This window comes from Alosa sapidissima, chromosome 16, assembly GCF_018492685.1.
Source record: "Alosa sapidissima isolate fAloSap1 chromosome 16, fAloSap1.pri, whole genome shotgun sequence".
In the NCBI taxonomy this organism is placed as follows: Eukaryota; Metazoa; Chordata; class Actinopteri; order Clupeiformes; family Clupeidae; genus Alosa; species Alosa sapidissima.
In genome coordinates, this window is record NC_055972.1 from 33,870,923 (window position 1) to 33,889,761 (window position 18,839).

An 18,839-nucleotide genomic window follows, 5' to 3' on the forward strand; every position below is an offset into this window, starting at 1 on the left:
AACCCCGTCTAACAGTGGACATTGCCTTCCGCCTACCTGCAAAGCATGGTTCTCCAAAGTCCTATTCCGAATATGTCAAGAAACTGAAAGCAAGGCTTCAAGAGAGTTATCGGATTGCCAAGGAAAACTCACAAAAGGTTGCTGCCCGGAACAAGCGCCGCTTCGATGAAGCAGTTAGAGAATCAACACTGGAGGAAGGAGATCAAGTGTTGGTGAGATACCTGCGGCTGCGGAACAAACAAACTCGCTGACAAGTGGGAGTCCACTATGTACAAAGTTCTGGAAAGGATGGGAGACCTACCTGTGTACAAAGTCCAGCCTATCAGTGGAGGTGGCCCTGTCCGAACCCTGCATAGGGATCTCTTACTTGCCTGCGGTGACCTAACTGAAGAAGAGGAAGAAAAACCCAGCGAACCCACAGTTCGTCGCCCAAGAACCCGGAAAAGTCACCCCCGACTCTCGCAAAATCCCTCTGAGTCTGAGAACAACATACTTACTGAGTCTGATGATGACCTACTTACCTGTCCAGTCCCGTCATCTGTCTTACCTGAGGAGAGAATTGTGAAAGTGTGTGACATCCCAAGGAGAAAACAACAGAGTGCGCCTCCAGCTCAAGACGACTACTTACCATCCTCCTCTGCGAACCCCTCAACTTCTCAGCCCCAGGATGAGCGTGATGTTAGCTCTCTTCGTTCTGAACCTCAGACTGAGATCGTGGCTGAGCAGCCCTGTACTGGAAACACTGCAGATGAAGGATGGGAGCAGACTGCAAATGGAGAAATGGATTCTGGAGATGGAGGACCCCTGAAAGTTCACCAGGATGCTGAGTCCATTGAGGCACCCATCTCTCGCACAACCGACGAGAAAAAGGAAAGTGACAATCCCATAGGTGACAACTCCATTCGCAGATCTGAAAGAACTTGACAACCTCCTGAACGCTTCTGATACTCTCAGTGGGGAAAGCCCTTTATCTCATTTGCCTAGAATTTCTTGGAAAACTTTGACCAAGCAATTGAAAGGATAGTAGATATATAACTATGATAGTTATCCTATTTGAGCTCCAGACTAGCTCATGAAGGGACTCATGCTGATTCAAGACGGGAGGGTGTAACCCATATGAAATGGTTACTATTGAGCCATTATTAGCATGAAAAGACGTCGTAGCATAGTTTGACCTCAGGGTGGCGCACGCGCCACATATTCAGCTGTTGTTATGCCAATGTCAGTTTGTCGTTACGCTTTCATACTGGAGAAAAAACCCAAGCCTAACGTCCGAAAGGAAAAAAAGGTACTAAATACTTTGAAATTCCTCAGTTCTTTCATAAATGTAGTGAAATTCAATATTAATTAGTTATTTTATATCAAAGATCAACCCAGAAGTGAAAACCAACTTGAAGCCAGTGCTCAACGTTATACTTTTCACTACGAAGCTCCGGTAAGCAGAGCTACTTGCTACAAAATACTTTGACATCGCTCAATTCTTTCCTAAATGTAATCAAATACAATACTAATTAGTTATTTCATATCAAAGATGCTTGTTTCCCTGCAACAAGAAGCTTCCATCTGGGGGTGATGGAAGACAGTGACACCCTCAGTGTGTTTGAAATGTCCAGTCGATTGCGCAATTTGGTCTTAGTTGCAGTCATTGCCGAAAACCCGGCCTCGCATAGATACGTGGTGGGAAACGTTTTCAGCGCTTTTACGGCTATCTCAGGATATTCTGCTTTGGTTTTGATCCAAAAACCCGCCAGAGAGGTTTCCTTATACACACTCTTAAGACCACCGTCATTTGCAATTTCGATCAACTGCTCTTCCTCCTCCGCTGACAAGTTAGGACTATTCGGGATATTGACAAATGGGTTGCGGACCCACTCATTGGTTTGCCGTGGATCTTTGGAGGATGGGAAGTAACGCTCAAACTCATTTGAAAGCGCAACAAGGTGATCGCGCACCAGCTGCGAGAGAAAGGGCCCTGCCTCAGTCTCTCCCAAAACCCCCACTACTGTTTGGAACATATCAAATACACCCCGGTCCACTCGTCCCCCCCACAAATCAAGCTTGCTTTAAATGCAGCGACTTTATCTGCCAGTTTAAAGACAGTCGTCATTCTCCCCTGGAGTGACAGGTTGAGGTCATTAAGCAACCCGAATATGTCACACAGGTAAGCGAGTTTTGACACCCAGTCCTCATCACTAAAATGTGCAGCTAACAGTGACTTTTTTTTCTGTAAGAAATCTCTGCAGCGGCTCTCGCAACTCAAACACTCTGGCCAGTGACCTGCTAAAGATGCTTGTTTTTTGTTGCTCATTCTAGCAGTTTAGCTAACTTCGTGTGACACTACCGTTCGCCAAGAACTGATCAAGTGAAGTGAGCTGACCTGAGGCTGCGCAGCGCTGAAGGCAATATGTAAAAGTGTTGAAGGCGGGACAGACAGACGTAAGAAAATAGACCTTGCAAAATGCAAACATGCGTGCAATCAAACAACTGCATATAGACCTATGCCATGTAAAAACGTGACATTATTGCGAATTAAATTTAGTTTAGTTCGCATGCATTTTTTTTAAACTCATGTCGTAGGCTACGGCCTGGTTAGGAATGTCCTGCGGCCCGGTACCGGGCCGTGGCCCGGTGGTTGGGGACCGCTGCTCTAGAGGTTGATTCTCCGGTTCACACTCTTTGTTGTTTTGTTTTGATCCACTATTTTTATGTAAAGAAGTAATGAAACTATTCATATAAATAAGCTTAGCTTACATCATATATGATAAATAATAAATTAGCTGTATTACACATTGTAAATATATTTACACAACAAGAAAGAAGGTTTACATGTAAAGTTTTAACAGATAAATAGATAAACAGTAATAGAGTAAAATTGTAATATATTGTAATTTAGATACTGTACTGCTGTGAATGGTAATAAGACAATCCATTTGTTTACATTCAAATACCATTTATTAATTTTGTTGATGGTGATAGCCAATCCATTTTGCTTACCAAAATGGTATTCATTGTATTCATTCATTTCATGATTGAACAGCTGTATTTTATGTTTTGGTTATATCACATGATTAGATTGTTTGATTTGATAGAGAAGTCAGTGTTATAGATCCTAGATTAATTTCTTGCATTCTGCACTATGTGTAGATTGTTTTTTTTATTGACTCCCGACCAGAACCGATTCTGAACCGTGCGGTTCAGTGGCAAGCCAACCCGAGATCTGAAGATTGTAGACAGACCCCTACCCACCGGTGTGGCCAGCCGGAGAGTGAGGATTTGCCTACAAAGATTGAATTGACTGACTTGACTGACTGACCACCAAATCTCAACCAGATTCCAGATAAGATCTTTTAAGATTGTGCATAATGAAAGAGACATTGATTCACACATTCAAGAACTTTCATACACACACACACATATACATACATATTTTATTTATTTTGTTTTTTGGGGAAGAGCTCTTTGGGTGGTTTAATTTTATATTACTGTCTGCACTTTATAGTGCTCTGATCTGTAGAGAATAAAATTGTCACCTGTTCAATTGTAACCAACTTGAATGACTTTATTGTTTATTTGTTACTCTCCTAGTCATTCATACGATTTCTAATAACCTTATACCAGCTCCTAGAACCTAGCAGATACGGTAGTTCCCATTATTCTTATTATTAATTTAAGGAGCAAGAGCGCTACACACTGAACTAGTATAATAGACAACCTCAGTACAATCATGTTACAAAATGCAAATGAATGTATGCAAAATTTGTATTATTTAAACACGCTGATATATAGCAGCCCGCATACAAACAAATGGCCTATTGGAAAGCCCTGTCATTAATAAACCTGCATCTGCTCTATTCCAATGAAAATGTGTAGGTGACTGCAATGGCAAAACTGCAGCATGATGAAGTAAAAAAAAGAGAAACAGAATAGGCATGTATCACGTTTAGGAAGTGAGTCTCCCATCCTTTATTCTTGTTTGTATGTGAAACAGAGGGAGGGGCAGAAAGGGGTTCCTTTATTGGAGGGACACTGAGGCAGACTGTGCTAGCCTATGAACTGTTGAAGACATCTAATGCATCATAACAAGAGTTTCTCATTTGCTCATGTTGCCACCATGCAATACCTCACGTTTTTTTTCTGATCTGTCTCTTTCAACCTCATTCAGTCTGAGCAAATTGTCTCCCATCTGTACATATCTCCTCTGTCTGCCTTGGTGCACTGACATTTTAACTGATCTATCCTTCTCTCATATCCTTTCCATTTTAACTGATCTATCCTTCTCTCACTTTATTATTCTGAGCACACATGTCTCTCACATATACACACTCACAGCCCCTCCCATGATGGAGGCGGAGAATATTTTCTGAGCTGGTGGAAGGAGCAGGTGCAGAGCCCCCAACCCCCATCCCCCTCACCCCACACACACACAGCCTGATCCATCCCTGCTTCGTGGCGCCCATTTTCTCTCCTTTTTCCACCCAGCATAAGCTGCAGAGGGAAGCAGCTGTCTCCTCCCGAGTATCATCATAGCTACAGGAAGGCTGGAACACTAGATAAACACTGCAAGGGATCGGGGAGTGCCATTGCTGCAAAATCCAGACATGGCTTAGTCATTGACCTGTCATTATTGTGAGTGAGGGGAGCCAAATGATACCCCAAATCATGAACTGGACTGCAGCTTTTTGTCCTAAAGAAAAGAACCATCAACCATCCCCCGCTCTCTCACTCTATTTTCCTCTCTCCCCCTCTATTTCCAATGGGCTGTTCCCTGTCCTACCCCTCCCTTTTTCCTCTCTCTCTTTTTCTCCCTCTGTGGCGGAATGTCGCAAGCGGATGCACACAAGCTACCCACCAAAGGCTGCATTAGCAGGCATTGGAAAAGCACTGCTTCACTGACCTAACTGCACCAGGGGACCATAGCTTTTAGTGGACAGATGTGACAGGATTACTCTGGAGATTGGTTTGGTTACACATTGTCTGTCCATTTCTCTGCTCCCTTTTGATTTTTTTTTTTCCGCTTGAATGTCAAACCGAAGACTGTTGTATATGTGTCTTTTCTGCGACGCTTGCATTTTATATTCATGAAAAGCGGATATTGGATATGAAGATATACCACAGCTAAGTGGTCTAGTCCAGAATGGTGATCAAATGAGGTGGTGTATTCTCCAGCCAAAAAGAAGAGGCTTTCCAGGACCTGGTGAGCTGACTCAGCGTTAGGAGCAGTAGCAACACCGAGAATGGGCTGCAAATCAATTTTATCCAAACAGGTTTTTAAACGGGCTACTGTATAGCCAAAAAAATGGAAATAATGTCATGCTTTTGGGTCAAATTGTGGGGCTAATTCAATTCAGGAAAATATAGCACTCAGAAATACATGGGGATGTGTAATCTGCTTGGGTGTAGCAGGGTCAAGGAGCGACAACAGGATCCACAAAAGGATTATTTTTTTTAGATTATAATGAAAGGTTCTTTCATTTACTTTGTATCTGTCCTTTCTACTGAGATGTTACAATTTTAGGTTTGACACACCTTTGCAGCTGGATATTGGACAAAGGATTAATCCACCATTGCGACACTGCCAAATGTCTATGTCTGTGAGGGTGTGTATGGTGTGCGGTGCATATATATATATATATATATATATATATATATATAAATGCTGTGAGTAAATGTCTGTTGCTGGTTTACAGATTGCAGCTGTTGGACAGCACTGCATCACCATAATTTTAGTATTTGATGTTAACATCGATAATTCCAACTAGCAAATGAGATTAACCCATGCTGCACTGCTGGAAAGATGAGTGAGAGTTCTGGTGTGGGTGTTACCTCCGGGGCCATGATTCTGGAGGAACCAGAAGAAAACAGGAGACCTGGGAGCAACCAACAAGCTCCTGCCAGGGGACAGAGACACCTGCGCTGTGGTCCCTGTGCCCTGTGGCCCCGGCAGCAGACATGGTTGTGTGTAGTACCACTCTTCATCGGATTCATTGGCCTTGGACTGAGCTTGATGCTTCTCAAGTGGATTGTGGTGGGCTCAGTGCGAGATTATGTGCCCACAGATCTGGTTAATGCCAAGGGCATTGGGCAGGATCCTATTTTCCTGTCAAAGCCCAGTACCTTCCCAAAGAGCTTCGATACTACTACCACCACTGCTGTCACACATTTAGTCAGCTCGACGATGTCGTATAGCACTACAGCTACTGTGGTGCGAAGCAGAACAAGGCCTGGTGTTCACCCAGTAAGCTCCACCACGAGCAAGGGTACTATGCCAGGCAAACAAGCTACACAAGGGAGCACTACCATGCGTCATGGGCCTCACACCCCCATGTTCACCACCACCAGTGCAGTTAGCACCAACTCCAATGAGGGCATCTCAACTTCCAGTATGAAGACCTCCAACCCAACAGTGCTACATGACTCCACACAACTATGGACACAGAATCAAAACACCAAGTTGTTGGCCATCACGTCCACACCAACACACAACAGAGGAACAACACGTGAGTTTGCATTCTAAATGGGATTTGAAATAAATATAGGATGGATGATCATATATGTGTCACACATGTTTGCACCTACAAATATTTCAGTCCATTCTTTAGCTTTGTCAAGGCATATGATGAATTCTGTTATTGCCATTTATTTTTAGATAGATAGATAGATAGATAGATAGATAGATAGCTTTTTGTATTATATATAAGCATACTTGCAAATTCTTTCACATATTTCAGCAATACTTACTTATTCCCTCACTTATTTAGAGGGAAAATGGCAACAATAATCATTTGAAGCCTCCCCTTAATTGTACTTTTCTCAGATTGATGAGCAAGTCTGAGTTCATGATTATTCCAGTTAGATGAATATCTGATTCTAGCCTACAAATTGACTGTACAGTGGGGCATGTCTTGTGCATTAGATGGCTGAATCCAAATTATGAAGTAGGCTATTGTGACTAGAATATGGACACTGTGGCATTAACTCTTGTTTGAGCTTGAACTACCAACACAACTTCAGAATGCCAGTATGATTTTAATACCTCATTAAAGGTCAATTCACTTGCTCTGGCCTAAAGTAAAAGCCATACCTTAATCAATATGAAATTAATTGAACATGTTACCTATTTATTCTGTAGTTCTGATTATAATGCAACAAGGTCACTCTGATTTCTGATATCAAAACTATTACTTATGATATACCTTGGACCAACGTTCATTGTTCAGCAATGATTTAGAGGTTTTGTTATAGGGTCTCCTCCTATCAAAATTCATTCATATGAAATTAAATACCAGGGAATGCAGGAAGGAAGGGTCGAAAGAGCATGGGAAAAGCCCCCCCCCCCCCCCCCCCCCAAAAAAAAAAAGATTAAGGCAGTATACCAATGTATCTAAAAATCAGATGTACTTGCTGGCATATATCTAAAATATAACTGCTATGTTAAAGACAATGGTTAAAATAATGAACTACTAGGATACTTGGTGCAAGTCCAATGGGTGCCCAAATAGGAACCAATGTTGAGCTCATACTGACCTTTTGCATACTGTAGGGCACCAAGTGTCAGAGGGGGCACCAACATTTCCCCAATGAATAGGAGTAGCTTTAGGCTTCTGCAAACTGCTTCTCACTCTTACTCAAGAGCATCTACAATTTTCAAAATGCACCAACACCATGTTACATTAGGATGCTCAATTATTTTTATTCACATGCGCACCGTACCAAGCCTAAAATGTAGTCTACTTTTTACTACATAAACATAGGCCTGGCCTCTGATTAATATATCAACAGCGCTGCTAGGGCACTGGACAGGGGAACTAACTTAGTAGGTTAACTAGCTCTAATGCTAATTAGATTATTATTATTGGTAATATAAGAATTTCAAAGAAGAGGTCCTGGTCACTGTTTGGCTTAGTCAAATTTGTATATTTATGTTGTCGGAATTGGTAACAGCGACTCTTAACTTTATGATGTTAATTTTCATGTCATGTACTCACTCCCCTGATTTCTGCTATGAAATATTTACCCATGGCATGATCTGTCATTTGCTGGTTATAAATACAGAAACACATAGATAGATGCTTTATTGATCCCAGGGATATAGGCATTCAGTGGTTTAAATACGACACATACAAAATCAAGAAAAACATACAAGAAAATAAATCAATGGTAAAGTGATATTATATCCTCCAGAGTAAATATAGAATGCTGTCACTATGATAGTGTATATCAGTGAAAGCAATGCATTATACACCTTGATAGAGCATATGTTAATGAAGATAGTACAAATGATGATTACAGTAAAAAAGAAGACCATGGAAGTTAGTCAGTAGGGCAAAAATAATAATTTTGACCACAATTATTATTAAATATGAATCATTTTTCACATTTCATTTGGTAAACAATACCTGGACAATGGTATTGACACATGAAACAGTGCACCTGTACAAATGAAGAATTTCGGCCCCAAGCGCAAACCCCCCCTTTACTGCTCTGGGTCTCCAAAGTCATGGTAAACCCTCTGTTTTGCAAGTTAATTTATTGAGGAAGACTGAGGACAGTTGTAATTCGCATAATTTCTCAGGTACTGTCTAAAATGCTGTGATGAAACTCACAGACAATGGGCCCTATCTTGACGGTCTGAAACACATGGTCTGAGATGTATGGTTTAAGCACAGGTTGTGTCCAGTCCGAAATTGCTATCTTGATGGTGTAATATGATCGGCAGGCGCATTGTTTAAAAAGAGTTGTAGGTATGTTTCTTAATTAGTCACAAGTGTGTTTTGGCCGTAACATCTATTAAACCAATGAGAGAGGCATCTGTCCTTTCCTTTAAGAGCAAGGAACGCAACATCAAACAGTGTGTTGGAATTTTGACAATGAGTGAGCACACCTCTGCAGAAGAAATCTGCTTACATGCAAGACCATGTATGCAACACCAGGATTCCACTAATCGTTGCTTTCCTAAAATGTGTGTGTGACTAGCAGTCACAGAGTATAGCCAAAGTCCTTTTAGGCAAGCCCCCCCCACTCGGCGGCATCTTGCAACGCACTTTGGGCAGTTATCGGGCAGCCTATTTCCTATTCAAGGGAAAGGGGAAGCATACATGAAGGGGCAGATATGTGTAGAGACTACTGCCATGGTAAAGCCTACATCAGGGCTATTCAACTAGCAGGTCGCGGGCCGGATGCGGCCCGTTGGATTTTACTTGCAGTCCGCCCGCAAACTGCCTTCAAATCTGGCTTTCAACGTAAAATTGAAGATGAAAATCGGCAGTTCCAGTCGGAATGGACTGACAAGTATATGTTTACATAGCCATCAACATCACGTAATAAACCAAAGTGTTTACTCTGCAATTAATGTATTTTGTTAATGAAGGAATATAATGCTAAGTGGGTAAGGAAAGGAGTAAAATGTTGCTTATTGTTTGTAAGGATACTGTTTCACTGATTTCTTTTTAAAAAATATGAGCTTTGACAGAAGTTGGGTTCCATCCCATGATACTGTCTATTTGACAAATAATCTATATGGATCTGCTTTATATGCACCTTATGTCTCTTTAGAGCCTATTGATAAATCTCAAGGTATTCAATATATTCATTGTGGCCGGTTTCAACAGTTGAAAGTCCAACCTAAACTTCACCTCAGTCTCACAGCCAACGACAAAACTAAGTAAAAAAAAACAAGTCAAAGACAAAACACTTAGTTTACACTTAGTTTACATTTACTTTCACTATTGACTGACAAGGGTTTACAATCGAAAACATAGCCTAAAAAAATAACACTTACCCCAATAATATTCAAATGACAAATGATAAAAATCCTAAGGATATTCATCCAAGCAGATGAGTTGTTGCCTGGGACTCGTTGCTAAGGACTGCTTACCTTTTGTGAGAGGGCACCTTCAAAATGCTTAACATGCACCTTTCACTTTAGACCAGGTTTTTCTTGGTCAGTGGCGTTATCATTTTTAGTGGCATTAATATAGCGATTGTGCTGGGTGTAAGATAGGATTTGTATTAAGAAATACTTAAATGTATAATGTGCTGATATGTTTACTCCGAAAGTGCAAATATGTTAATAACTATGTAACAGTTACAGTTGAATATTGTTAAATTGACAAATGTTAATGAGCTGTAGTTTCCACAGTAGTAGTTTCTCTGTATTGTATTTGAGCTGTAGTTTTCCTGTATTTGCCTACCAATAACTACCACATAAATATGAAGAGTTCCGTCTGACCACTTTTCTTTTAAATGAGCATTTAAATTCAGATTCCTATAGGTTTTTGCCTATAAATCGATATTTCAGACCAGGAAGAGAGTGGTATTTAGTGGGTTTAGAAGTTAAATTATTTGATTAGCGTATACTATGTGTGGAGAGCATCCCCTCACCATCTTTATCTCATTTTTGACATAGGTGGCGTTTAGAGGCTTTTGCATCTGAACCCTTCATATATAATATGTTATAATTCATTGGTAATAGTGGAGTTTTTTTATATCAGGTGTAGTTCCTCTGTATTGAGTATACTGTATTTTATTATGTGTTTGTCATAATAAATACATGTTGGGTAAAAGGAAGAGTTAGTACTGTATGCAGAACAGTAGCTGACCGCAACCTAATGTTAAGCTTCTAAGCTTCTTTTTTTCCAATGTGTACTATTTATGTGGGTTCATTTAAGAGATTGTGCAAACTAAAATGAATTAACATAAAGGGATATCTTTTCAACATGGGCCCTATGTTTAGATGTTTTAGTCACAAACTGCCATTAGGTACAAAAAATATGGTAATTTGTGCAATATCAATTTAAAATGCTATTACTAACAGCAATGCAATCCTGTAGGGCATGTCTTCAAACATCAAAGTAGACTACTTTTTTGACCACCAACTTGGCTTTACGTCATTGTGATGGCCAACATTTGTAGGATCCATACAGAGATACCATTGTGTTTGTTTACCTAAGCAAAAGTAATGATTGTGTTTGTGATCAGTAATTATGTACAGGATCGCCACTAAGCCAACATCATTGTTGATGTGCTGGCCTTGTTAGTGTGAAACAACAGTATTAGCATTTGTTAGCATTTCAATGCTAGGATATAACATAGTTTATGTTTTTAGATTCTGAATAAAGCTCAATAGTGACCGCCCACTCCAGGGCTGGAAGTAGAAAATCCCATTCATTTTCTCCATTGAGAATTTGATTTTAAGCCATAATATCATAACCATCCAAGGTAGACAGACTTTAAACCAGCTATGTGATGATGAAGAGCTTGTACTGTATATGATCATTTATTACACGGCTCTTCACAAGGCAAGTAGAACGCTCCATTGACTTGAATGGGATTTCCCAAAGTTCTAGCGGTCATTATGTAAGGGATAATGTATAGAACGCCGGTCACTATTGGGAAAATAAGTCCCGACAGGGCGAACCGGTCTTGCTTCGCCCTGAAGGGACTTATTTTCCCAATAATGACCGGCGTTCTATACATTATCCCGCTTATTATACGGCTACTTGCCAAAACGAAAAAATAAACTCCACGATATGTCTCTTTACACTTATTTGTTACCGTTTCGTTGTGGCTTTTGCTGAGAAACAAATAGTTTGCAACACATGCTGAACTTGAATCAAACTGATCAACCGTCTGCTTTCACTTTTGAATGAAGTTCCAATGCAAGAAGTACCATTGACAGCGGTAATTATATGTTTGCAGCGGTAATTACATGAAAATATTTTACCGTAGAACGTTGGGAAATCCCATTCAAGTCAATGGAGCGTTCTACTAGCATTGTGATGAGCTGTATAATAATTCCGAGAAAAGGACCTCTGAAAAAAATAATGACCGCTGTCAATGGCAACGGAGTTTTTGCTTCTAATTCAGGTATTTCATATCACTGCGCAAGGACTGGAACTTCATTCAAAAGTGAAAGCAGACAGTTGATTAGCTGTGTTCTAAAGAATGTTTGATTCAAGTTCAGCGTGTGTTATTGCAAACTATTTGTTTCTCAGCAAATGCCACGATGAACGGTAACAAATAGGCTAGGCTATGTCATATCGTGGGGAGTTTATTATTTCGTTTTGGCAAGTAGCCGTGTAATAAGCGGGATAATGTATAGAACGCCGGCCATTATTGGTAAAAAAAGTCCCTTCAGGGCGGAACAAGACCCCTCCGCTGGGGTCCGGTTCGCCCTGTCGGGACTTATTTTCCCAATAATGACCGGCGTTCTATACATTATCCCTTACGTAGACACCACAAGTTCATATGATATGTTTTATTTGAAATTTCACAGAAAAGCACACCAAAAGTCCTTAAGTGTAAGAGAGTCTTAATTGGTAGATATCACCATTGCTATGGAAATGTTTATGACTTAACTCCAACCTCAATCTACGTTGGTTTGCGTTGGAGTATTTACACATTCATGCTATACTTTGTCAGGTTAGTGTGAATTAGGTAAAATGTCACACATCTTGCACATTATGAAATACTGAATACTGTCAATTAGTGCAATTATCTCCCTCTAATATTAAAACAGGACAGAAGACCCAGTCAAGACACCAGTCTTGAGGGCCTACATGATTTATTCTTTTCAGTTCCTTAAGGCTTTTCATTTTACTTTGATGCCATGAAAAGAAATGTTTATTACATTACACAATTGCATGTAACATCTATATGATCTATACATGTTACAACTACATCTACTGATTTACCCGACTATAGATGAAAAGACTATGAACTACTATGCCAAGACAAAGAAAAATGTAGGAAAGGGATTCCACCATGACATTAGTATATGGCATTTCATCATAAAAGTTAACTGATAAAAAAATGAACTGTTAAGGCCTCATCTTAAACCCAGCGCACCATTGCACCAAGCTCGATGCAAGTCTTGTTCCTATTTACACCCAATGCAGTGATTTTTTTCACCAAGCACTCAAGTTTATAAGTTGTCAAAATTTGTGCATGATAAAAAAAACACTATTTTAATGCCACTAAAAATGATGATGCCACCAACCAAGAAAAACCTGGTTTAAAGTGAAAGGCACATGTAAAGCACAGCTAAGGTGCCCTGTCACAAAATGTGAGTGAGCCCTTAGCAACGAGTCCCATACAACAGCTGGTCTGCTTCAATGAATGTCCTTATTTTGATTTTTATTCAGACATTCAAATTATTTGGGTAAGTGTTTTTTTTTTTCTTTTTCAAGGCTATGTTTTTGTCAGTCAATAGTGAAAGTAAATAACTAAGTGTAAAACTTTGTTTTGTCGTTACCTATGAATCTGAATACTAGGCGAGTGCAGATGCATGTAGACTATACTCTGCTTATGACAAACACCTTTTAGTAAAGCAAGCTTTAGTTGAATCCTGGTATTGCATACACAGTCTGGCGTGCAGATTCCTTCTGCAGAGATGTGCTCACTTGTCGTCAAAATGTCACTCATTGGTTTAAGGATGTTATGCCCAAAACACACCCACAACTAATTAAGAAGCATAAGAACAGCCCTTTGAACAATGCGCCTGGTGTCTGATCACTTATAACACTGTCAAAATAGCACATTTGGACTGGACACACCCTAATGTGCTTAAACCGTAACACTTCAGACCATGCATTTCAGACCCTCAAAATAGGTCCCTAAATCTGATTCAAATTAAATATTTTATGCATGCTGGTCAACCGTTATTTGTTTTTAATACATTGTGAATCATGCAATTTGTTGTTGGGTTTCTGTAGTGAAAACATGACCGCATGGTACTGTAGTTTTTAATAATTACTTTAAGGATTGCTTCAACAGTTGGTTGTTGACAGGTGTCCCTTTACCTGTGTATGATGAAGAGACAAATCGGTGAAAGAAGGCTGTTGTTCTATTATCCCCTATCACTCATCATAGTTCAATCAGACAGTGTGATGTTTGAGTTTAAGTTGAGTTATGCAGCAAATATAAATCATGGCCTATCAGACAGTCTAAAGAATGATTTTATTTAGACTGAAAATGAAGGCTATAACCTGGTACTTAGAATAACTAACCTCACAGAATCACATGTAAACCAGGTACCTCATAGGGAGGCACTGATTACCAAGTATTGCTATTGCACTGATCACCATGGTAATATTTCACACATGACACCTCCATCGTCTTTAATGGTATCTATGGTAACTGCAGAACCTACACAGCTGCTATAGAGCACAGTTATATTCAGGTCTTATTTATAACAGGAAAGAAAAAATACATTATTCTTATTTTCTTCCTACACAGTACTTTGTGAGATCTTCTTAGTTTGCAGGGGTATATCTTTACCTGCGACATGTGTTATAACACATATTATAATTGCATTAGATTTACTTCTAATTATACTGATGATAACACTAGCATAAATAAATTCATTTTGCCAATAAAGTAATCACAATATATTTTCAATTGTTTCGTTTGGGTGGTTAATAGTTTAGTTTTGTAGCAGACTCTATTGTCCAACCAATGATGAGAAAATCTTAATCTTAATTGCCTGCAGAATGTGTAAAACAATATTTTACAACCCCAATTCCAAAATAGTTGGGACGCTGTGGAAAATGTCAATTGAAATAGAATGCTATAGTTTATATGGTTACCCTATATAAAATTGAGAACAGTTCAGACAGAATCATCAATTGCTGAAAACAAGAAATTTGACATTTTTAATTGCATGCCAGCAATAACTCTTTAAAAATACAGGGTATGTTTGACACTGTGTTGCTTCACCTCTTAATTTAATAACATTCTGTAAATGTTTTGGAACTGAGGAGGCCAGTCGCTAGAGTTTTGAGCATGAAATGTTGTCCCATTCCTGCCCAATATAGAATTTCAGCTGCTCAACAGTCTGCCATCTTCATAACCATGTTTTTCATCCCACAATGCACCCAATGCAGGGACGGACTGGCAGTCTGTGCGTTCGAGAAAAGTCCAGAACGGCAGTCCATCCGACGGCCGTCGACTGCCTGGCTCAGTGGCTCATCGGCCACATAGGGCTACTGTCTCTCCACATAAATATGCGTCATTGAGGCTTGATCAAAGCTATCAGTATGTCTACGCTACCAGTTGTCATCCGTTTTCAATGACACAGGCAAGATGATGCAGCCTTTATCCCCCCCCCCTCTATGGTTCATTCTTGCTCATAATAAGTGACCTTGGGTGACATGAAAGGCGCTCTAAATAAAATGTATTATTATTATTATTATTATTATAATAGCTTTGCGCTATTAGCGCAATTAAATTATGTGCGTGTCGGTAAGATGTATTTGTGGAAGAACTTGGTTAGGTTAGCCCTATCAAAAACGAAAAACAAGGCAACAGAAAACTGAGTGGGAAAACAGTGACATTTAACCAGTTTCCCCCCCTATATTTACCACTCAAATAATTTATCATAGCCTATAGTGCATTTAGTGTGACTTAAACCTACCCTTTATCCAGTTTTAAGCGTGATTCTAGAATATTTTTTTTTTTGAAAGGAGCTACGAATAGGCGTGCTGCACATCTAGGCATTACCGTTTATTTTCTTCAGTTCAACAAAATGGTAGCCTACGTATTCATAAAACATTGGCAAAACATAACTGTAAGAGCAGCAGACATACACTAGGCCTACATACAGTATCACAATAACCCCTTTTCAAATGAAAAGTCCCCATAAAGAAAGAAGGCCTCTTCATTTAAACAAATATATAATTAAATGAAAATAAAAAAACATGAATAAAAAACATGAATATAACATGTAAACAGATCATTTACATGTTATAAGGGGTTATTCACAATGAGCTACCCCTGCCTTGCCTACAGAATAGAGGTTAAACATAGGCCTGACAGTGTTGCTTTGTTTAGGCTATAAGATTTCATTTTTTTACCCTCAGTAAATGTCATGTTGAGGTTAGTTTAACAGGTATGACCTTTACATTATTCAAAGCTTGCTCAGGAGCTAGGCTTACTCCCTTGATGTAGTATGTGATGAGATTAAACTCCAAATAGACTTGCTTAAAATTTGTTTGATATAACAACCTGTGTAGATTTTTAAAGGCTGTATAGTAATATGCTATCAATATATTATAATATAATATATTTTAAGTCAATTTATCAATTAGTTTCCACAAAATTACCCAGAAGTCATCTAAGGGGTTATTTTTCAAAATTTCCGTCAGGGGGGAGCATGCTGGCGCAAACGTTTTTTATCACATGGGGCCCACATTCTCCAGCAGCATCCAATCAATAATTAGTATTTTTGTAAAATGTGACCACCTATTTTTGAATGTGATACCTTGACTGGCAAAGTCTATGAGACAGCAAGGGTGTGTGTGTGTGTGTGTGTGTGTACTGCGTATGGTCGTGGGCCTATTTGGAAGAGAGTCCAGGGGCTTTTTTAAGTCCCAGTCCGTCCTTGACCCAATGTGACAGGGCAGGGTTTCCCAAAAGCATCGTAAGCCTAAGATGGTCGTAAAGCCCCTCTTGTGCTAAAAAACTCTTTTTCAGTTTTTTAGCACTTTAAGGCCCTTTTCTGGTTTGTTTTGGATGAACTAGAGTGGTGGACACCGAAATTTTGACGATTCGTCCTGTCTCGACTTTTCTGACTCATTTTGAATCGCCTTTGACTTCTCAGGGTGGCTGGCAATTGGCATACTGTAGTAGGCTACTCAAACATGTCCTAAAACAACCCTGAACGTTCGTTTTCAAAACTGTGCAACTGTGGTGATTAAAAGCCGACAAAAATGAAATTAAAGGGTTAACTTAGCGATGTTGTACGTTTTTTTAGGCTAAAACATTTTTTGTCACTTACAGGAAACATCACCTCACCATCCGCTAGCTGCCTGTGTCCTGAATACACTGTAAAAAAACGCGATCTCTGTGGACAACCCAGGCTCCAAAAACAGCCTCAAAACAACTTGGGCAAACCTTGCCTATAAAAACATAACAAACTGTTCCAGCAAATCACATTTGAAATGCGCGTTTAGGAGAGTTTCAATTGCACGGGAGGGAGGGGGAGGAAGTAGCGAGCTAGCTTTCTGTGTTGTTTAAACATCAACAGAAGTGACGTTACCCAGCATCGCTTAGAGCGCCTTTATTAAAGTATTAAGTTATTAAACAAGACGTTGCCAGAATAGTTTGCCATTATCTTTGTGTAAGTGTAGGCTATTTTTTATTAGGCCTATGAGCAGGGTTCCTGCGGGGTCTTAAAAAGTCTAAAATTCTGAACTTTAAATTTAAGGCCTTAAAACGTCTTAAAAACGGACAGATTTTCATCCGAGGTCATACATTTCATTTAGTCAGGTCTAAAAAATATTTTACCATTGTTCATTTCCAGAAACGCTGGCCGCAGAAAGTTATTACAAAGTAACCAAAAAGTATTGAGTTGTACCATGCAAAGCGGAGCTCTAGCGTCTTTGCTACAATTGTAACAAAACCAGCTAAACGCTGCTCTCAGAACCTTGGTTCGGTGTGTTGTAGTTCTTTCTGGGGGATATTGGTGTTGGTACGGATGCGGTGATAAATCTACAAATTCCGTGATGAATGCAATACCTACCTCTGCATCTCCTCAGAGTTTGTTAAAGTTTGGCTATGTGTGGAAAATGGGAAAGTGTACTTTCAACGAGACATGGCTAGATCACAGCGATTTCCGCTGTTGGTTACAAGAGGTACCCAGCTCCAGGTTCGAGGCTCGCTGCAAATTTCGCAAAAAAATATTCAATTAAGGACTCTGGGTCATGGACGGATCATGAACTTTCAGGCCCCTGGACCCAGATGTATTAAGGGCCCCCCACTAATTGTTGCATATGTGGGAGGGGGGGTTTGGGGGTCCTCCCCCAGAAAATGTTTAATTTGTTTGATGTGATTTCCTGTATTCTGGTGCATTTTGGGGATGGCCAATACTTTAATTCAATCAGATTCATAGCCTACATCCTGATGTATTGATATTGAGGCAATGATTCCATGCAAAGGTTTGGGCTTCAGGGCTCCCTGACCCCTTGGGCCCCTGGGCCTGGGCCCGGTAAGCCCGTGTAGTAATCCATCCCTGCTCTTGGTGTGAAGGTGTTGGAGTCACATGCCAGAGCAGAGAAACATAAGCTAGCCGCATAATGCGAACCCTTTAACAGCACTTAGCCGCTAATATCATTCAGCCCCACAAAAATACTGTAAGCCCAATGACGTCCCTGACAACACTCATACACATACCTACACCCGCACATGTTCTCATGCAAACACACACACACAGGTGCAGAGAGACGTATGTCCTGCCAAAACACATTTTCACACCCAGTTTCAACTCCAGTCTCATTTTTGACTTCCTTGATAAAATCTATTTTATTTGAGGGCAAGTTTGTTTTAGCCTATTTTCATTTTGGGCTTTAGGGCATTTGGCACATGACATGGAATAGGGCATTTGGCACATGACATGGATGTTTTTTCTTGAGTGAGCAATGTCAAAAGCAGTTGGGTTGTAGACATTGGGTGTGGAAGGTTACTAGTTATTGCTTTATCTGTAAATTAAAGTAATACTTTTTCAATGACTTTTCAATGATTTTTTCAGAATTTCTTTGATTTGAATATGTTTTTGGTAATGCGTCGTGTAGGTCTTAAATTTCAATCGTTATGGTCTTAAATTGTCTTAAAAAGGTCTTAAATATGACTTACTGAAACCTGCAAGAACCCTGTATGAGGTAAAAGCAGAGAAAGGAACATGTGGTTTAGTCTGTGCTGCGTCAAAATCTAAACCTATATGTTATTTAAGCCTACACATTTCCTCATGCTCTTACTCGACCTCTTTCTTATCTTCAAACATCTTCTTAAGTGACACCCCGAAACATTATTGCACAGGCAGCACACACAGTAGGATTCTCACAAGT

General features: G+C 39.8%; 1 protein-coding gene across 1 annotated transcript in view; it reads left to right on the plus strand.

Moving 5' to 3' along the window:
* Window positions 1-4,453: 4,453 nt before the first annotated feature.
* LOC121685473 (pro-neuregulin-3, membrane-bound isoform) overlaps window positions 4,454-18,839 on the plus strand; it is a 79,543-nt gene continuing 65,157 nt past the window's right edge. The window contains exons 1-2 of the mRNA XM_042066037.1: window positions 4,454-5,194; window positions 5,688-6,497. Coding sequence (XP_041921971.1) covers window positions 5,795-6,497 — 703 coding nt within the window. The 5' untranslated portion in view covers window positions 4,454-5,194; window positions 5,688-5,794. The remainder of the gene's footprint in view (window positions 5,195-5,687; window positions 6,498-18,839) is intronic.